This window comes from Centropristis striata, chromosome 6 (genome assembly GCF_030273125.1).
Source record: "Centropristis striata isolate RG_2023a ecotype Rhode Island chromosome 6, C.striata_1.0, whole genome shotgun sequence".
NCBI lineage: Eukaryota > Metazoa > Chordata > Actinopteri > Perciformes > Serranidae > Centropristis > Centropristis striata.
The window spans coordinates 37,278,627-37,300,842 of NC_081522.1; the positions used below are offsets into that span (position 1 = coordinate 37,278,627).

Here is a 22,216-nt window from a genome sequence, read left to right on the forward strand (position 1 = left end):
AGAGAATTAGTTCTGTGATGTCATCATCAATGGAACCATGGAACTGCTCCAAAGATCAATAGAAAAATAGAATTAAAGATCAAAGCAATGCTAGATGATGTCATCATGACATCATCCGTTCACTTCACAGAAGTTTATATATACTTGCACGGTTGATCTGATGGTCTCATATCCCTGACTCAACTAGTTTTTACACTGTGAGAAAGAGAACACTTTGTTAGAAAACCAAAGCAGATCATTGATCAAACAATCCAACATTGTTAGAAAATGCCTCCAACAAGAGACCCCAGAGGAAACAGAGCCTTTAGACAGCAGAACAACCGTCCGGCTCCAAACCCCAACATGTCGGAGCTGTATGCTCTTCGCCAAGAAGTTCAACATCTTAAGAACCTTCTTGGTAGAGAGAGTGCTGGCCATTTCCAAGAAAGGAACAGGTCAGCTCAACTCGTCCAAGAATTAGACGCAACAAAGCAAGAACTTGCTCGTCAGAAGACCCTTAAAGAAATGTTCATCAACAGGGGGAAAGAGTACAAGAAAGACCTGGAAAGACTTGAGAAGTACGTCGATCCAGCAACTTTGAGCACTGCAAGAATTGCCACACAAGTGAGGGACACCACCAGGCAGAAGAAGAAGAAGGAGCTTCATAAAGATTACGAGGAGCTGAGAGTCGCTCATATTTTGCTGCAGGAAAAGTTCACCACTGAACTCCAAGTAGAGAAGGAGAAGAACCGGCTGCTCCAAGAACAACTAGAGAAGGCCAAGGAGTCCCAGCACCAGCTCAGCCTGAAGTACGAAGCTGATGTGGTTGCTGTCAAACAGCAGGCGACCTCTCTTCAGAACGAGCTAGACCATCAACTAAAGATTAATGCAGAGAGGGCGTCAGCGGACCAGACTCTGATCCAGAACCTGAAGGCAGAGCAAGACCAGGTCTATTCAAAGATGCAGGAGGACTTCAGGACTCTACAACTAAACACCATTAAAGATCAGAGCCTTTTCCAGGAGGAGGTGGACAAGCTGGCAACTCAGCTCAGTGTCCAGTTGGCGCTCAACTTTGAGCTCTCCAATCAATCTCCGATCAAAGCTAAAAGAGCTGACAGAGCTGAAGACGTTGACAACTCTCCTCCCATGGGAAAAAGGCCCAGGACTGAAGATCCACCTGAGGACCAGCAAGACGAGGAGCCGTGCCAGCAGGAGGCGTCCCTCCCCAGTCCACCGGTCCTGAAAAGAGTCTGCCGTCTGGGGGTGAGGAGAAAAGACAAGTGGAGGAGGAACAGGAACCTGAAGGACCTGGACCTGGACTAACTTTCCTCTCCCTCCCACCACCCAAGTCACACTGTCATCTGTGAAACATCCTGAACAACATCCTGAACAACATCAATAACAACAGATCATCATAACTTTTGGGTTTTCTCCGGGGTTCTCCGGTTTCTCCCGTACGTCTGAAGTTTAACAGCAGACAAACACATTAAAAAAACACCAAGAACAACATCAACAATAACAACAACATCAATAACTACAGATGATCTCAAAAAACTCAAGAAAACCACCAAAAAAAAAAAACTCGAGAAAAAAAAAAACTCAAGCAAAAAAAAAAAAAACTCGAGAAAACCAAAAAAAAAAACTCAAGCAAAAAAATAAAACTCGGGAAAAAAAAAATCAAAAAAAAAAAAAAAAACTCGAGAAAAAAAAAAAAAAAAAAACTCAAGCAAAAAAAAAAAAAAAGTCCCCCCCCCTCCCCCCACCCAAAAAAAAAAAAAAAAAAAAAAAAAAATCCCCCCCCCCCCCCCAAAAAAAAAAAAAATCCCAATAACTCCGCCAGAGTGTCTCATTTGGGTCACTTTCGCCGGTCCCAAGCCCGGATAAAGGAGGAGGGTTGGAATTATGATGTCTTAAAAACAACAATCAACAGAAGAAAGTTCATTTCAAGTTCTAAACATTTTTAGGTTTTTTTTAACCACTTTTTGTCTCTCCCACAACATGATTCCTCTCTCCTGAAATAGCGGCCATCTTGAAAAAATGGCAGACATGTTTGCTGCATTTTTTCACAAACACACAATAAAATAAGAAAATAATCGTATAATCAATAAACCACATAGGCAGAATAACCTAATTCTGAGTAAGTATTGTGTTTATTTTTAAGTATTTCTGACTTTTAGAGTAGTTTAGTTTGGAGTATACTGTTATGTAATGGCTTACTTCCTCATTCTTCATTTCTTGACAAATTCAACCACTTCTGCACAGAAAAATGAAAAAGTCAATAATGGAATACCAGATTTTGCTGATGTTTTATGGACCAGTTCATCCGAGGTAAGGTGAATGAACTGAGTGTGTGTGTGTGTGTGTGTGTGTGTGTGTGTGTGTGTGTGTGTGTGTGTGTGTTCTTGTTCTTCCTACATAGTGAGGACCGGAACGCGTTTTTAACCAACAGAGTCAGAACATTTTTGCAAAGTGAGGACATTTCGGCCGGTCCTCACTTCTTTAAAGGCTTTTTTGAGACTTCAGACTTTGTTTTAAGGGTTAAAGGTTACATGATAATGATAATTAACTGAAACTGTATTGTGTGGTTAGAAAACTAACTAAAATTATAGTGAAAATGTCCTTTGTTTTCGTCTCTGTCAACTTTTTTCATCCATAATGAAGATGGATAAGACAAAGGAAATAAAGGCAAAATTTACTGTGACCTCTTTTAATCTCCCAACCAACAAATACCCCATTACAAAAAACTAAACCTAATAAAAACTAAACTAAAACTAAGCATTTTCAAAAAATAAAAACTAATCTAAAACTAGCAGCTCACTCTAAAAATTAACTAAAACTAACTGAATTTGAAAACAAAAATTCTCAACAAAATTAAAACTAAAACTAATGAAAAATCCAAAACTATTATAACCTTGATGCAGAGAAGTGGACACTATTGACTCAGAACATGTTGGTGACTTACTTTTGGATGACCAGGTCTTGATGGTTGGACACAGGTGACTTTTTAAGACTGGAGGAAGACGTTTTTGGAGTCTTTGGAGTTGTTGCAACAGTGTCAAATGTGTCCTGTTGAGTCTCCAAAGCTAACTTCTCCTCAACAGTCCTGTAGCTGCATTCGTCCCTGTCTGTAAGAACAGGCTGGACGTTTCTAGTGAACTCCATTTCTGCATGCTCGGTATGGTTCTCAGCATCTGCTCTGTCCGTGTCCAGTGTTCCTTCAGCTGATGTTTGAGCTGTAGGGTTAGTGCAGACGGTGGTGTCACCATATTCATGGGCAAATCTCTGCTCCTTGGCCAGCTGCAGAGCCTCGGTGAAGTGTCGGCAGGAGGTTTTTACAGCATCCAGGGCAGAGGAGGCTTTACTGTGAACATACACACAAAAACACACAATTTCAGGTTTGGTCCCACAGCACAGATTAAACAGCGTGCTAACTGGGTTTCTCACAATACCTAGAATAAATTATAAATCAGGTTATGGTGCCTCTAGTGCAGCGGTGTCAAACTCAAATACACAGTGGGCCAAAATTTAAAACTTGGACAAAGTTGCGGGCCAACATTGATATTTAAGGAAAAAACTGACCGAAACAAGTTCAAACGAAATGGAACAAGCAAAGCTTGATATAACTTAATATTGCAAACATGCAAAATCGAATATCAAATAAAACACATCAATGTCATTCATTTCTTAAATAAAATTCCAATAAAAATCGTATGTCCCTTTATTTTATAAGCGGCCTTCTTTAAATTTAAATTTAACAGTAATCTTTTTCAACAGGCTAAGAATAAATGTGAGAATAAAATAACAATAATAAACCAAATGACTAATAATAATATCCTTCAATGAATGTGCAACCATTCAAGCCTTGGACTAGCAAGAAAAAGAGCATAAAGACAACTTTAATTGTTGCTCAGTTTGCAACACACTGATCTACTGTGTTCAAGCCAAAACACCAGCAGAGCATTCTGGGATTTGTAGTATTATTTGCGCTGTATAATACCGGCAGGCCAGCTCTGGTTGTCATTTGGTATTTCCTTGCGGGCCAAATATAATTATACTGCGGGCCAAATTTGGCACCTCTGCCCCTTGTGCAGCGGTTCCCAAACTTTTTTAGCCGCGCATCCCTTCTATGTCCCAGCCATGTTGACGCACCCCCAATCCCCCACACCTTCAGTAAAACCAAAATGCAATAAGCTTTTTTATAGCCATATTAAAGGTGGCATGTTTAATCATGCTCAAATGACCAGACCACACATATAATTAGATAATCACCATCACAACAATGCGCTCTCTTATTTGTATTAATCTGAAACACAGTTTCAATATAATGCAACAAAGTTATGAACAAGCTTCCATTTTTCAGAGCAAAGAGGATGATGACAGGCTCAGGATCAGAGGCAGAAAGCACATGAGTTGGGAAAATGTTATAATATTTTGAGCTGCGTTGAACAAAGATTGGAGCAAATTTGCAACACAGGTTGGAAAAATGGAAGGAGATAACTTCTTCTACGCTTCATTATAAGATGAAGAGCATTTTGAAATTGACTTCAAACATGAAGTGAAAAATGTAAAAATGACCGAAAAAGACACAAAATTATCAAAATAGACACAAATTGACCAAAAATACATGTAAAAATTAGCAAACAACCAAAGAATAGATGCAAAAATGACCAAAATAGATGCAAAAATGACCAAAAAATGACACAAAATTGAATAGCCTGTATTTATTAATTAATTAATAACACGTCTTTATTGTATGTGTGTGTGTGTGGGGAATCCCTGCTCTAGTGAACTACGGTCTGGTACAACAGTGTCTTCTTTTAAAAGCAGACTAAAAACATATTTTTTACAAGCTTTAACTTGGATTTAAAGTGTAGTTTAATGGGTTAAACTTACAATCCTAAAAACTGGTATTGTTACTGTCACTATTGTTCAATTACTCCTATTTTTAAAATAATAGTTCAGCAGATTAGTAAAAAAAAAAAAAAACGTTCACTTTGGTATCACTAAAACCGGCAGATAAATGTAGTGGAGTAGAAGTATAAAGTTACATTAAATGGAAATACTCAAGTAAAGTACAAGTACCTCAAAATTGTACTTAAGTACAAAACTTGAGTAAATGTACTTAGTTATATCCCACTACTGCATATGACTAAGTTTACAACATAGAAAATCCTCTATATTATTTAACTGTCATATCTCTGTAATAATGACCAAGGAAAAGTCATACTGATTGAATCAACGTCAAAGTTCTTTCATCATATAGCACAGACCTTCACGTCAGAGGAATCTTTGACGTGACAGGGAAGTTCAAAGATTTTATAAATAAAATGTAACAGGAGTAAATTGATATTGACATTTGACATTCATGCTTTTTATTCCAATTGTTTCATCTGGAATTTGACTGAGTTGACAAGATCTCCAACCTAAATATGAAGAATATGTTGTGTGTCAGTACCAAACATTACGACACGTATGTAGGTATTGCGGTTCACTTTCGCTCACAGCGGCCCGTTCTTAAAGTAGCACACTCGTACGATCTGCAGTTGTAAAAAAAATGCATTTTCTGTGGATTTCTGTTGTAAAATCTCTCCTGGGTGAAAGTCTGCTGTTTGTTTGACACTTCCTCCAACCGAAGGCGGAAATCCACCTTTTTAAATCTGGTTCGTCATCAATCACTACTACGTCAGCAACATGGCGGCGGGTGCATTGCAGCTGTGAGAGAACAGGCTGGAGTTGGACATCTTAATGAAAATGGTGCATTTTGTAATTCTAAACCCATTGAAAACAATGTTCCTACTGTGTGTAGATTATAGTTATCTTACAACTATCAATCAAATTCATAACGGGGCAGTGCTTGTGTTTACATTTACAAATATACGTATGAAGAAATATTGTATTGTATTTATCTGCTAAGGAGTATATACATCTTTAAGATTCTTTGTCAACATGTTTTGTTTATACAAATAAAGTTATTTAAATTGAAAATAAAAAAATGTTTGAATGGAACCATGTCATCATGACATCATCAGTTATTTTAGGACATCAGAGAATTAGTTCTGTGATGTCATCATCAATGGAACCATGGAACTGCTCCAAAGATCAATAGAAAAATAGAATTAAAGATCAAAGCAATGCTAGATGATGTCATCATGACATCATCAGTTCGCTTCACAGAAGTTTATATATACTTGCACGGTTGATCTGATGGTCTCATATCCCTGACTCAACTAGTTTTTACACTGTGAGAAAGAGAACACTTTGTTAGAAAACCAAAGCAGATCATTGATCAAACAATCCAACATTGTTAGAAAATGCCTCCAACAAGAGACCCCAGAGGAAACAGAGCCTTTAGACAGCAGAACAACCGTCCGGCTCCGAACCCCAACATGTCGGAGCTGTATGCTCTTCGCCAGGAAGTTCAACATCTAAAGAACCTTCTTGGTAGAGAGAGTGCTGGCCATTTCCAAGAAAGGAACAGGTCAGCTCAACTCATCCAAGAATTAGATGCAACAAAGCAAGAACTTGCTCGTCAGAAGACCCTTAAAGAAATGTTCATCAACAGGGGGAAAGAGTACAAGAAAGACCTGGAAAGACTCGAGAAGTACGTCGATCCAGCAACTTTGAGCACTGCAAGAATTGCCACACAAGTGAGGGACACCACCAGGCAGAAGAAGAAGAAGGAGCTTCATAAAGATTACGAGGAGCTGAGAGTCGCTCATATTTTGCTGCAGGAAAAGTTCACCACTGAACTCCAAGTAGAGAAGGAGAAGAACCGGCTGCTCCAAGAACAACTAGAGAAGGCCAAGGAGTCCCAGCACCAGCTCAGCCTGAAGTACGAAGCTGATGTGGTCGCTGTCAAACAGCAGGCGACCTTCCTTCAGACTGAGCTAGACCATCAACTCAAGATGAATGCAGAGAGGGCGTCAGAGGACCAGACCCTGATCCAGAACCTGAAGGCAGAGCAAGACCAGGTCTATTCAAAGATGCAGGAGGACTTCAGGACTCTACAACAAAACACCATTAAAGATCAGAGCCTTTTCCAGGAGGAGGTGGACAAGCTGGCAACTCAGCTCAGTGTCCAGTTGGCGCTCAACTTTGAGCTCTCCAATCAATCTCCGATCAAAGCTAAAAGAGCTGACAGAGCTGAAGACGTTGACAACTCTCCTCCCATGGGAAAAAGGCCCAGGACTGAAGATCCACCTGAGGACCAGCAAGACGAGGAGCCGTGCCAGCAGGAGGCGTCCCTCCCCAGTCCACCTGTCCTGAGAAGAGTCTGCCGTCTGGGGGTGAGGAGAAAAGACAAGTGGAGGAGGAACAGGAACCTGAAGGACCTGGACCTGGACTAACTTAACTCTCCCTCCCACCACCCAAGTCACACTGTCATCTGTGAAACATCCTGAACAACATCAATAACAACAGATCATCATAACTTTTGGGTTTTCTCCGGGGTTCTCCGGTTTCTCCCGTACGTCTGAAGTTTAACAGCAGACAAACACATTAAAAAAACACCAAGAACAACATCAACAATAACAACAACATCAATAACTACAGATGATCTCAAAAAACTCAAGAAAACCAGCAAAAAAAAAAAACTCAAGCAAAAAAAAACTTGAGAAAAAAAAAAAACTCAAGCAAAAAAAAAAAAAAACTTGAGAAAACCAAAAAAAAAAACTCAAGCAAAAAAAAAAACTCGGGAAAAAAAAAAAAAAAAAACTCGAGAAAAAAAAAAAAAAAAAAACTCAAGCAAAAAAAAAAAAAAAAAAGTCCCCCCCCCCCTCCCCCCACCCAAAAAAAAAAAAAAAAAAAAAAATCCCCCCCCCCCCCCCCTCCACCCCCCAAAAAAAAAAAATCCCAATAACTCCGCCAGAGTGTCTCCTTTGGGTCACTTTCGCCGGTCCCAAGCCCGGATAAAGGAGGAGGGTTGGAATTATGATGTCTTAAAAACAACAATCAACAGAAGAAAGTTCATTTCAAGTTCTAAACATTTTTAGTTTTTTTTAACCACTTTTTGTCTCTCCCACAACATGATTCCTCTCTCCTGAAATAGCGGCCATCTTGAAAAAATGGCAGACATGTTTGCTGCATTTTTTCACAAACACACAATAAAATAAGAAAATAATCGTATAATCAATAAACCACATAGGCAGAATAACCTAATTCTGAGTAAGTATTGTGTTTATTTTGAAGTATTTCTGACTTTTAGAGTAGTTTAGTTTGGAGTATACTGTTATGAAATGGCTTACTTCCTCATTCTTCATTTCTTGACAAATTTTTGCTGATGTTTTATGGACCAGTTCATCCGAGGTAAGGTGAATGAACTGAGTGTGTGTGTGTGTGTGTGTGTGTGTGTGTGTGTGTGTGTGTGTGTTCGTTCTTGTTCTTCCTACATAGTGAGGACCGGAACACGTTTTTAACCAACAGAGTCAGAACATTTTTGCAAAGTGAGGACATTTCGGCCGGTCCTCACTTCTTTAAAGGCTTTTTTGAGATTTCAGACTTTGTTTTAAGGGTTAAAGCTTACATGATAATGATAATTAACTGAAACTGTATTGTGTGGTTACAAAACTAAATAAAATCACAGTGAAAATGTCCTTCGTTTTCGTCTTTGTCAACTTTTTTCATACATAATGAAGATGATAAGGCAAAGGAAATAAAGGCAAAATTTACTGTGACCTCTTTTAATCTCCCACCCAACAAATAGCCCATTACAAAAAACTAAAACTAACATTAAAACTAATAAAAACTAAACTAAAACTAAAGAATGTCAAAAAAAAGAAATACTAAACTAAAACTAGCAAACTCACTCTAAAAACTCATTAAAACGAACTGAATTTGAAAACAAAAATTCACAACGAAATTAAAACTAAAACTAATGAAAAAATCCCAAACTATTATCACCTTGCAAGGGAATTCACTATTACAATGAGGGCCCTCACAAGGATAGAAGTACAAGAATGTATGTGTGTGTGTTTGTCCTAATCCCATATAATGTCTCTTTCATTGAGGGGATAAACTGACTACAAAGCCACCTCAATGGAAACTTAATTAATCTATTAGCAATGCTTGGCTCTGCTCTTTGGCCCTGAGGGGGCCGAGACGCTTCAGTACCCAGCCAGTCTGAAGGGCCAGTAGCCTTAGGTAGTACAGCTCCGGCTCTACAAAGACCCAGCTCTTCGCTCTCAGTGGGACAAGAGAGAGGGCAGTCGGGAGGTCCGAAAGGATTGTGACCCCGCTGACCCTCTAACCCCGTACCTGCTGGTTCACCGCAGGGTCACCACCAACATGTATGCCACTGATATACGAGAGCAGGAACGACCAAAAAACACAGTTTCTGATTGAGCTGCAACGATTAGTCGCCTAATCGATTGTTTGACTGACAGAAAAACAATCGCTTTAAGATTTGATGGATCGTTAAAGTGATTTTTCATACAAAAATGGCAGAATGTTCTTTTTTCGGCCTTTCAAAGATGGACATTTGGGTGATTCTCATGAACATGGTACAGCTCATAGCAAAAATCCAAGAGCATTGAATACATATATTCTTTGACCCTTTATAACATATACAATCTAAATCTGTCACTGTTTAATATACATTTATAATCTATTTAAAATATTAAGGTATTTTCTAACATTATTAGAGACACTGTGAGCAAAATTGATTACCACTGATATGAAAGTTTAATGTGAGTTTTATATCAATGGCACTTTACTGTGTCTTTTTTTTTTTAAACAATTTTGTGTGTTTTTTAGTAATTTTGTGTATTTTTTTGTCATTTTGTATCTTTTTTTGGTCATTTTGTGTCTTTTTTTGCCATTTTGTGTCCTTTTTTTGCCATTTTGTGTCTCTTTAAAATAATTGTGTCTTTTCTGGTAATTCTGTGTCTTTTTTAAGAAATTTCATTTTTTTTCTGTCATTTTGTATCTTTTTTGGGGTCATTTAGTGTCTTTTTTGGTAATTCTGTGTCTTTTTTTAAATAATATTGTGTCTTTTTTGGTCATTTTGTGTCTTTTTTAAATAATATTGTGTCTTTTTTGGTCATTTTGTGTCTTTTTTCTTTTTTTGTGTGTGTGTAATTTTGTGTCTTTTTTTGGTCTTTTTGTGTCTTATTTTTGGTCATTTTGATACTGCCTACAGCGGCCCCCAGGTAATTTGAGTTTGAGACCCCTGCTGTAAACTTTTCCTAAAAGCAGCCAAGTTTTCCTAGGAGATACATTCATAACATATGCTTCTGCAGCGTACAAATAACATGCAGTATCAAGGGCAGTATGAGTGGCACTGCAGGAAGTAGGGAGCCCTTTATGTAGAAAGATGGAAAGTAGGGGCGGGGAAGTTCGGGTGGGTGTGTACAACATCTGACTTTCATGCCAGAATGAGTTCTGTCTTAGATCAACAATTACATACATCCAAGATATGGAAATGTTTTGGATAAATGGGATTACTCTTGTGTCTCTGGCAATATACAGTATTTTTGATGTGAATACTGAATAGAACATTAAAGAGTCGCTCTATTCTACTGCATTAACCCTCCAGCTTGTGCTGTCTGGTAGCGAGGGATGCATGCAAGCAGAATACAGAACAAAACCAGGAGAAGTTCCTATTAAAAACAACAACACATTTTCATGGATTTTTTATGCATTTCCCACATTAAATCTGGGACACTGAAGTCTTTGTTTTTCCTAAACTTCTGTGGTTATAAAAGAACAAGATTCTAGTTGCTAAAATTAATCAAATAAAGTACATTGTGGGTATTAAACAGAGGCATTTTTCTGAGGTGTAGAGGGATTCAGCCTCCCTCTACACCATGGGGCTCAAACTCGCGGCCCGCGGGCCAATTGCGGCCCTCGTGACGATATTTTTGCGGCCCCCACCTTCATATGAAAGTTTAATGTGAGTTTTATATGAATGGCACTTTACTGTGTTGTGTGTGGAAGGTCCCTTTAATTACTTGGCTTTAATTTTTGGTCATTTGAGTCTATTTTAAGTAATTTAGTTTTTTTTCTGTAATTTTGTGTCTTTTTGGGTCATTTTGTGTCTTTTTTTTTGTAATTTTGTGTCTTTTTTTGGTAATTCTGTGGCTTTTTTGGTAATTTTGTGTCTTTTTTAGTCATTTTGTGTCTTTTTTTGGTAATTTTGTGTCTTTTTTGGTAATTGTGTGTCTTTTTTTAGTAATTTTGTGTCTTTTGTAATAATTTTGTGTCTTTTTTAAATAATTTTGTGTCTTTTTTGGTCATTTTGTTTCTTCTTTGGGTCATTTTGTGTCTTTTTTAAATAATTTTGTGTCTTTTTTGGTAATTCTGTGTCCCTTTTTGGTAATTTTGTGTCTTTTTTGTGTCATTTTGTGTCTTTTTTTAGTAATTTTGTGTCTTTTTTTGGTCATTTTGACACTGCCTCCAGCGGTCCCCAGGTAATTAGAGTTTGAGAGCCCTGCTCTACACCCTGTCGAGAGAAGTTGTGAAACCAAACCCCTGATAAAACCCACGGCTCTCCACCTTACAGCCACCAGCGAGCCGGCGTGTGGCACTTTTCTCACCTCCTCTAAACCTCCGTCAGACACAGGGTCAGGCCAGGGGTTAAATGGCTGTGTTGGTCCTTGCAAAGCCTGCAGAATGGCTCATTGTCCAGAGGCCAGAGGGGTAGAGGGCACACAGTGAGGGGCGAAGCAAAGGGAGCGCCACGCTACCCCCCCGAGCCATAGGAGTCCTCGGTGTGACCCACGCGGGTAGCCGCAGCCACGTTTCATCTTTTGTGCTGTGTAATTTGGAAGGGTCATGAAGATAAGCAGAAAGTTGACCACTGTTTTAAGTGTTGGTGGTCCGTCTCGCATGGGAGTGTCAACGTGTGCAAAGGCCAGTGACATCGAAGGACTTGTGAAAATAGATGGACGTTGTCTCTAGGCTCTCTACGCCCTGTGTATCAGACATAACAAGAGGATAACTGACATTCCTCACTGCTTCGTGTCTGCCTGTCTGGCAGGATGATCAGATGATCATTTCTCTTTTAAGTGCTTTTGCAGTCATATATATCATCTTATCTTGTTCGATTTAATTCATGTTTGTCATTTGATCACTTTTATCTTTGCATCTTTGCATGTGTGTTACAATCCCTTTAGGGTGTCACCTCTCGTGCATGTTTCTCTACTTTTTTTATCTTTTCCTTTAAAGTCCCATTGATCAAACTTAGAGTACTGATTGAACAAACTTACTTTTGTTGAGGAAAACTTTTAACCCTTTATATGGCAAAGAACCATATTTGGTAACTTCAGCTAACATCCAAAATGGGGTTCCCATTTTAAGAACCACAAGGATTTCTCCCAACTAATCAACAAAGATCAGGCTGTCACAGATAGTGACACCATGGCACCTGACCAATCAGTGTAATAATAATAATAATAACAATAATAACAACTCAATTGACCTTCATTCGTTACAAAAGTAAAAGTCTCCTCCAATAACACTTTAGGGTTGAAATTTTCAATGTCCAAGTATTTCGATGAGTGCCCTATAAAGGGTTAAGAAATTGACACAAAGTTGGTGATAGATGAAAGGAAATAAAACATGCTATCTGTGATATTGGAACTAGAGCACATTCAGAACATGGTGCATTCATTACCCCTTGTCCTATTAGGACATCTTGAAGCCACATTTAAATGAACAAATGTGAGTAAAACATTTCCCTCCCTTGTTTCTTTCCTTTTCCTTGCAAGCAGCTTCAGAAATCACTTTTCTTGACATTTCAGTTCACCAACATGGTGATGAAAGTATCTACAACGACTACAATGTTATTCAGCAGACGCTTTTATCCAAAGCGACGTACAAATGAGAGTTAATACAAAACAAGCAAAGATGAAGTCAAGAAATAAACCAAGAGTAAGTGCCGTGGATTAAAGTGCTTTTAGGTTGCGTGAGTCAGTGTGATACTTACCGTTGTCATCTGTGTATCTGACCAAGTGAAAAGTGTTACATATAAATTCTCAGTATTAGGCCCCGTTTACACGAGGACGCTCGCTGGTAAAAGCGACAAAATATTTTATCGGAAGTGCCTTTCGTTTAGACGGTGACGGCGTTTTTGGGGCTTAAAGACGCAAAAATCAGAAACCACCTTCCAAAGTGGAAAAGTTGAATCCTCTCCTCCGTAGCGTGTCGTCTACACTGACAAGACACAAAACTCTGATCTGATCTGCTCACGTCACGTATGTGTTTACGTCACATACATGCTCCAGTACAGGAAAATAAACAAACGTGGGATTATTTCCATGGTGGGACCTTCAAGCTGCTCTGGCAGCTCTAATAAACTTACAGGAGTCTTTCCACCAAATGTACAGGATATGTACAGATAGTATTAGTGAACAGAGAAGGATCTGGAATTACCTCCATCACATTCTGGATGCAGCAATTCGTCGGAGGCGAGCCAGACGGCTGTGAACGAGACCTGGGAGATCTAGTGATGGTGGAGAACTTTGTGGAAGTAGTAGCTGATGAAAATGTGTGGCGTGAAAACTTCTGCATGCCCAAAGATGCTCTTATCGCTTTAAGTGATGCCGCCTGGCTGCATACAATCGAATTTCACACACTTTTGCGTCACCGTATGCAGCAGATTTCCTCCCGAAAACGCTCGTCTAAACGAGGAATAAAAAGTGAAGACGTGACGCCACTTTTGCGTCTTCTGTTCAGACCGTCCTCGTGTGAACGGGGCCTCAGAGAAAATTATCTTATTTGAGGCAACAAAAAGCATCTCCAATCACTGATGTTTTGTCATCCTTGATGGTCTTATGACATCCACATTAGAAACACAGCACAGTGACAGTCCATCTACAGGAGCAGTCAGGTATGTGTCTCTTACCTGAGCTCCCTGCTGTGCTGCTGCTGTAGATCTCGAGTCTGCTGAAGCTGATCCTGACAGAACAGCAGGAAGCTGCCTGAGGCCGAGCTGACCTGCAGAGCAGCAGGAGGCGTTAGAGGAGAGTCTGTCGGCTGGTCACCGCTGGCCCTCAGGCCGGGCACCGCTTTCTGCAGAGTGGAGCTGGAAAAGGACAGCAAACTGGATCAGAGGTCATTTAGGCTGCGTTGTAATGGCCTTCATTTTTACTAACTGGAATATCAATAAAAAGTGGAAAACAACTATTTTAAAACAGGGATGGCCAACTTAAATGCTGGAGGGGGCCACAAATTTTCATCGACACGACCACAGGGCCACATATAGGAGCGTGCACTTAACCAGATATGATGAAACTGCAATTTTAAATATGTTTACAGTGCAGTAACTTAACATATTTCATGCTCAAATGCATGTATAACAGTATAAATAGGAATAGAATAAATAAAAAATAACCACTTACTGTGATTTCTTTTTTTTCAGTGCTAGAACAGCAGACCAACATTAATTGCAAGAAGTCATTTTGTGCATTTTTACACTGAACTTTTAAAATGTCATGCTCAAATGCATGTAGTTGTACTGAGGGCCACTTCAAGTGAGGGTGCGGGCCGTATGTGGCCCCCGGGCCTCCAGTTGCCCATCCCTGTTTTAAAACATTGTTTTCAACCAACACAGAATGCTAATCTCGTTCATATCACTTACTTTCTTTTATATTAAAATTAAAATGATTAAAACCATGAAATCAGCTATCATATCTGCAGCAGCTCTGAATAATACTTCTGCATTTATTTGAAAATTTAGATTAACCCATTTAAGGCGGGAAAGCATTACCGCATTTCTACCATTAAAACCGGGGGCGCTGTTGTGTTATTCTACCATTAAAGCCGGGAAAGCGGATACATCCTTTTGTAGTATTTATAGTTTTTTACACCTATTTTCGGTCTCTTGGCCAATGAAATGCATCAGAATACACGTGGGAGTGTCGCAATGCAACACATTGATTTTTAAAAAAACTTTATTGAAGGTTTGGACAAATAAACTCAACTTCTCATGAAAGCCACATGAATAAGCTCTCAAATGCTTTTTGAATTTAATTTCTATCTGCTACAGAGGCTGAAAAATCTATTATTTAGTAGGAAGCGTTGACACTCCTGTTGAATTTCCAGAAAAACTTTTAGGTTTTAGGGGCTTATTTTAAAATCGCCCAGAGGTTTTACAGGCATTTTTTCCAGGCGTTTTAGGCCTAAATGGGTTTTTTAAAAGCACAGTACTGGTATTATAGTAGTATATTTACATTTTTCACCTACTAAGACCTTTTCAGCAGACACAATCCTGTCACATTGAGGTCTTTTTTCAATAATTATTCCATCATTCCTACTATTGTTCTACATATTTTTGAATGCACTCTCCACCACTGCAGTGACTACAAACACTGTGGTGAATCCTAAAGTTTCTATAAACAACAAACTACTCAAAGAGGATAAAGGCTTTTAAGGGCCACATGAACAGAAACTGTGTCTGTACGGCTCAGTTTGTAGTTTACTGAATGGTCGGAGCATCTTTCTCTGTTTAGGTTGACAAATAAGAGTGTGAGAAGCCTGTTTCTGATCGTACATGTTGTTCTGTGCGCTGACTAAACTGTACATTTTGTCCTCCGCTCTAATCTATTTACAGTGAATGTATTTTGAGACAGTTAGTGTAATTAACTTAACAGTGGTTTCTTAAAGTGTAGTTACAAAGCCTCTCTGGATACAAACTCTATCCATGGTGTATGTGAGGTAGTATCAGCCTTCAAACTGGAGGGGAGCCTGAGCTGCTGTGAGTCTGGGGGAGAGGTAACTGCTGCCTGAGGCTAAGGATGTACAAGCAGAGGAATCCCAACTATCTGCCAGAGAAACAGACTCAGAGCATCCACTAGTGGAGGCCAAATGTGGTCTGTGTGTTCAGTGGGAAAATGTGGAGCTGGAAACTCTACAGGACACCAGGGAACTGCAACAGTAAAACCCCGTAAAAACACAAGGCTTCAGGCTACAAAGTCGAACATTTTCAGCAACTTGGTTTTTCAAAAAAATGATTCCCAGAGTCCCATATGCTCTTAAATTGTGCTCGCTGTGTCACCAGAGGAGGATAAAACATGTGCTGAGGGCAAAGTTTTCATTTCACCAGCTCGTAATGGGTGTTTTTTATGAATAGTCGAGCATTTCTTATTTCATACTGGATCTCTTTACATGGGTAGCTCAAGATGTTTTACTTGAAACACAGCTCCGTTTGACTGTAATCACCAATACTTCCCTACAGTCTGTGTACAACTGACTGAAGATTAAACAGAGAGTAAATCCTGGTGCCTCAGGTAGGGGTGGGCGATATGGCCCTAAAAGAATATCACGATATTTCAGGCTATTTTTGCGATAACGATATTCTTGACGATATTACTTGACGAATACTTAAAAAGATATAGAAAATATGTTGGGTTTTTTTTAAGTCTGTATAAATAAATAAAAATCTAAAATGTAGTGTGAAGTGCAAATCTCAACAGTTGCCAAATACAAAACAATTTACTCTTGACTCTTGAGTATGAGCAAATAATAAAAATAACCATTTAGGGGTTTCGGGGGCATATTTTAATGACATTTTGTAAAGGAGAATAAAGGTTCTTGTATGTTTTATTTAAGGCATCTTATTTTGACAGTCTTCTTGTGAGTTCTGTGGTGGATTCTGTTAACACAGTGTGCTCTTATTTTGAAAGCTGCATGTGTTTAGTGACAGAGAGTAAGTAGCTTTTTGTGATTAAAACAACTTTAATTGTTAGCCTTACGCCACTACATCAAGAAGTAGGAATGTTGCCAATATCATGATATGCATTTTTTTAACCATAAAAAAAATATACCGCTATTATTGTGAACGATACGATATGGCAGGCACACCCCTAGTAGGGGTGGGCGATATGGCCCTAAAAGAATATCACGATATTTCAGGTTATTTTTGCGATAACGATATTCTTGCCGATATTACGAAATACTTAAAAAGATAAAGAAAATATGTTTTGTTTTTTTTAAGTCTGCATAAATAAATAAAAATCTAAAATGTAGTGTAAAGTGCAAATCTCAACAATTGCCAAATACAAAAAAATGTACTCTTGACTCTTGAGTATGAGCAAATAATAAAAATAACTATTTAGGGGTTTCGGGGGCATATTTTAATGACATTTTGTAAAGGAGAATAAAGGTTCTTGCATGTTTTATTTATGGCATCTTATTTTGACAGTCTTTTGTGAGTTCTGTGGTGGATTCTGTTAACACGCTGTGCTCTTATTTTGAAAGCTGCATGTGTTTAGTGACAGAGAGTAAGTAGCTTTTTGTGATTAAAACAACTTTAATTGTTAGCTAATATTAACCTCACGCCACTACATCAAGAAGTAGGAATGTTGGCAATATCATGATATGCATTTTTTTAACCATAAAAAAAATATACCGATATTATCGTGAACGATACGATATGGCAGGCACACCCCTAGCCTCAGGTAGTTTACTATGGATCATAAACCCTTTTCCTCAGACCCTTGCAGAGAATTTAAAGCCATATAAATGCTTCATGTATTCTGATAGTGTGCAGAGTTCTCCTCCACACTGAGACAAAGACATGACCGCAGAGGACGGGATCTGTGTACTGTCAGAGGGATTCGGTTTTGATGTGGCCCACTTGGTCTCTGCGACACGGATCAGGATTAGATTCCAGCCCTTTGGGCATGTTGACTGGCTGGCTGGCTGGCTGGCTGTCTTCAAATGAAGTTCCAAACCCAAAAAGGATCTTTTGATGGTTACATGAGCTCATTGAGGTGGGGAATGTAATTCAATTGAAGAAAAGTCGCCACTTAGACACACTCTGGAGAATGCAGAGTACACTGATGTACAAATAACTGGATGCCATCAGTCGTGGATGTTTACACTGGGGGACTCTCGCTAAATAATTGGGGACTTTCAGAAAGACGAAAGACTCTCTTTGTACTGTGATAACCAGGCGGCAACCTCCGTGTCTGAGCAGGGAGGCAAACCAGGAAGTGCCTTAAGCTGCATTCTACCAAAAATTCCAGCAGGGGGCGCTAAGTTTGACTGCAAAAAAAATCTGCCCATTCATTTCAGTGTAAAATTTGAAAACTTCTCACATGATTTATTACCTCAGAATTTTTCAGGACAACACTTTGGTCTCAATCACTAGTAAAAAATCCTCTTCAGGACAATTTGATGTAAATAGTTCTAATAATGGCCCCAGAAAATAAAGAATCATATGATTTGGGCGTGGCTACCTTTGATTGACAGGTGGCTAGAGAAGCAGAGCAATGCGTATCCACGACAACGTGTCAATAAAGTTATACGTTATATAGATAGAAAAGAGGACGTTTAGCGGTTTGGTCTCAAAACTTTGACCCTTTCACTGTATTTCCACTTAATGACTGTTTATTTGAACGTTTTGTTAAGTAAATGTCTTGTTCAGCGTTTGGTTGGACTAACAGACACTCCAAGGAGTCGCTGCTCAGTTTTCTGAGGTCAGTAACAAACATTTTGTTTTTGTTTTTTGCTAGCCAAAACTAACATCCCAGTTAATGCTCCAGCTAATGCTAACATGAATTAGCAGCAGCTTCTCTCAGTCAGGTTGAGGTGTAGAGAGGCTGTAGTCAATGATCAGATCCCTCTCCTCCTCCACAGTCCAAATATGGTCTGTTCTGCGTATCGGAAACAAGATGGCGACGAGTGAAATGCTGAACGGGCTCAACGGGCTCAACGGGCCACAAACCAATGATGCCAGTGATGTCACAGTGACTACGTCCATTATTTATACAGTCTATGGTGCTAACCTCTTCACTTTGTAAAGACTGGTTAAATACAACCAAATAAATGAAACAAGCTTGACAATTAAGATGCATTCATGCGTGCAGATGGCACTAGGGGCGGGGTGATATGTCCCGCCCAGATTCATAGTGATCCCGATCCGCCCCCCCCACTTTCAGCGACAAACATCACCGGTAAAACAGAGGATTAATGTTCCTTTAGTAAGACTATTTACATGGCAGCACATAGAGAGTCCGGCTGCTAATAGTGCGTTTAAAGTCTACACCAGGGGTCTCAAACTCAGACTACCTGGGGGCCGCTGGAGGCAGTATCAAAATGACACAAAAAAAGACACAAAATGACACAAAAAAAAGGCACAAAATTACTTGAAAAAAAAAACACAAAATTACTTAAAAAAGACACAAAATGACATTACATAACATTTCCACTTCTTCCGGTAACAACAACACGGCAGATAATAAACGGTCCGGTAGCAGCTGCCTTTCTTTTTGTTAACGTCGTCATAGAAACAAGTGAAACAAAGCTCCAGTTGGAGCAATAAAGGGACCTTCCACACACAACATGGTAAAGAGACATTCATATAAAACTCACATTAAATTTTCCATACCACACTAGCCGCTAGCTGCTATATGTTTAGCATTGAGGTGATACTTGAGGCTGGATGTGCTATGGTGATATGTGAATTCCTTGTTGCATAGCAACACAACCATGCTCTTATGGACGCTTCCATCCGTTGGTTTTTAGTAACTAAATGTCCCATCATCCACGGGGCCAACCAAAGGTCTCATCAGCTTCTTCCTTCATGTTCACTGTGGTTTGTTGTTGTCTGAACTCATCAACGCTAGTTGGTGCTCCAGTATAATCGGTCCACCTGAAACTCATCCAGTGAGAAACGTTCCGCGGTGCAAAAGTAAGTGCGATTAAAATGCGTCAATTTTTTTTAACGCGTTCATTTTGGTGTAATTAATGAATCTTAATTAATGCGTTAAAGTCCCGGCCCTGAAAATAACTCATTGACTTGAAATCATTGGTCCCCCCCAGTTCAAAAATCCCATCTTTGCCCCTGGAAGCATTTAATCTCTCGTTTCTCTCCTTGCAGCTAAATCTACATATTGACTATGCTTGGACTTCCACTTGAACCTTTCCTAGATTGACATAAATTTCATCCTCCTTTCTGAGGGAAACACTGTTCTTGGCTCACATTCCATCGTCCTCCTTCTCCAGCCCGGCCCGAGCACAAGCCCGTATTTCATTTAGTGAAGACTTCCTCCAAGCCACATGCTCTCAAAGTGGCCCTGATTAATCAGGCCCAGTGTGTTTTCTTCTCCCACATCTCCTGGATCAGGGGCTGCCTACGGGGAGTGTAATTCTCAGCGCTTGCCTTTTGGTGCTTTAATTTAGCCCGTGTTATCGCTGGCTCTGGATGAAAGGGTCGGGGCATGAGTGTGGAAATACAGAGGGTTAATTCCACTGTTGGCATTGGAGGTTAGGTAAAGTTCAATGAAATATTAAGGTTATGTTTCAGTTAAGGCTTAAGACGGGGAAAATGACTATCAACCCATGTTTTTTTTAGGTTTTTAGGACAGGGAATAACCCATTAAGCTAGAAAATATACAAATAAAAAGGTGGGGGTTCTGTGGTTATGGTGAGGATATGTTTGGGCTTTGGTAATTTAGTTATTCTTCTGGCATTTTGTGTCTTTTTTTAGTAATTTAGTTTTTTTTCTGTCATTTTGTGTCTTTTTTATTGGTAATTTTGTGTCTTTTTTTGTCATTTTGTGTCCTTTTTAAGTAATTAAGTTTTTTTCTGTCATTTTGTGTCTTTTATTGGTACTTTTGTGTCTTTTTTTGGTCATTTTGTGTCTTTTATTGGTACTTTTGTGTCTTTTTTATTGGTAATTTCTTTTTTTGGTCATTTTGTGTCTTTTTTAAGTAATTTAGTTTTTTTCTGTCATTTTGTGTCTTTTATTGGTACTTTTGTGTCTTTTTTTGGTCATTTTGTGTCTTTTATTGGTACTTTTGTGTCTTTTTTATTGGTAATTTCTTTTTTTGGTCATTTTGTGTCTTTTTTAAGTAATTTAGTTTTTTTCTGTCATTTTGTGTCTTTTTTTTTTTAATGAAACATTTGGAGGGGCAAGCAAAGTATAGTTTTACATATTTTGGTGTTACTAAATGGGTGTGAGTCGCTCTGAGGAGCCAAACAACTTTTCGAAACCTGTAACAGCTGACCTCATCGCTCATGACAGGCCAATAGAAGAATGAAGAATATAAAGAGGTCATTGCATATTTTTTATATAAACTCACTGCGACTGTCTTAACTCGGGTAAAATATTTAGGCACGGTAAGTGAATGAGCAAATTGACACTGAAAAGATAATTGATTTTTCTGTTGTATCAATATTTTGGGAATTACGAGCACTTAGTGCGGCGTACGTAAGCACAGATGTCGGTGGCGCGTCGCGGTAATCTAATAGCGGACGCGGATCACAGTGCTAATCCTGGGAAGTGGACAGGAAGGCCTGTGTTCTGCTGGAATGTTTACACTACCTGAGCCAGGAGACTGAATTTGTGATAAAGAAATACTGGCTTTTCACTGGTATGTTCCTTTGAACATCCATCACGGCGAGAGATATCTCAGGGCAAAAAGAAAGCAGAGAGTGACACTTTAGTCCAAAGTATTTTCAGAAAAGAACAACGGAAATTTCTAATTACACTATCTTGATTTGAAACTGTGTGGCAGGTACTGTAGAACAGCTATTCTCAACCTTGGGGTCCCGACCCCAGTTGGGGTCCCGAGATGATTTCTGGGGGTCGCCAAATCATTTTGGAAGTTAGCTCTGTCTCCACTGTGTTAAAGTGTTCATGTTTAATGTGTTTTAGTCTTTTTGGTCATTTAATGTCTTTTTTTTTGGTAATTTTGTGGTTTTTTTTGTTTTTGTCATTTTGTGTCTTTATTGGTCATTTTGTGTCTTTTCTAGTTTGTGTCTTTTTTTTTTATCATTTTGTAGTCAATTTGTGTCTTTTTGGTCATTTTGTTTCCTTTTTTGGTCATTTTGTGCCGTTTATTGGACGCTTAGAATGTCTATCAAAAGCGTCTGTAGGTAGCTCTTAGCCAATCAGATCAGTTATACCAGATGACGTAGTAGAGCAACAGAGATGGATGTTTGTTGTGTGTGTGTCTGTGAGAGTGTTGTTTGCTGCTTTGCTTCTCCAGTTCTCGCTTTCTGCAAGATTATTTATTTTCACGCTTTATTCCCCCTCATGTCATTCAGCCACACACATCCACTGATTTTATGGCCAATAAACAAGCTGCTGCGGGTCTCTGGGGGCTCCGCTGTCCCCCGCCCAGAGACCTTTCGCCTTTCAACTTTCGCTCTAAACTATTTAAAACACCATCTACAGCTAAAGAGAGTTTCACGTCTGCAGCAGCCATGTTGGATCCGTAAGAAAACTACAAGCTTCCAAGTGCCGAGTAGTACTCGTCATCGTCTTGCCGTCCCTCCCCGCTCTGTGATTGGA

General features: G+C 39.2%; 1 protein-coding gene across 1 annotated transcript in view; it reads right to left on the reverse strand.

The window, feature by feature from the left end:
* The window catches only part of lrriq1 (leucine-rich repeats and IQ motif containing 1), a 77,670-nt gene that overhangs the window by 45,628 nt on the left and 9,826 nt on the right, over positions 1 to 22,216 (reverse strand). The window contains exons 8-9 of the mRNA XM_059335375.1: positions 13,820 to 13,999; positions 2,942 to 3,340 (exon numbers count right to left, since the gene is read on the reverse strand). Coding sequence (XP_059191358.1) covers positions 2,942 to 3,340; positions 13,820 to 13,999 — 579 coding nt within the window. The remainder of the gene's footprint in view (positions 1 to 2,941; positions 3,341 to 13,819; positions 14,000 to 22,216) is intronic.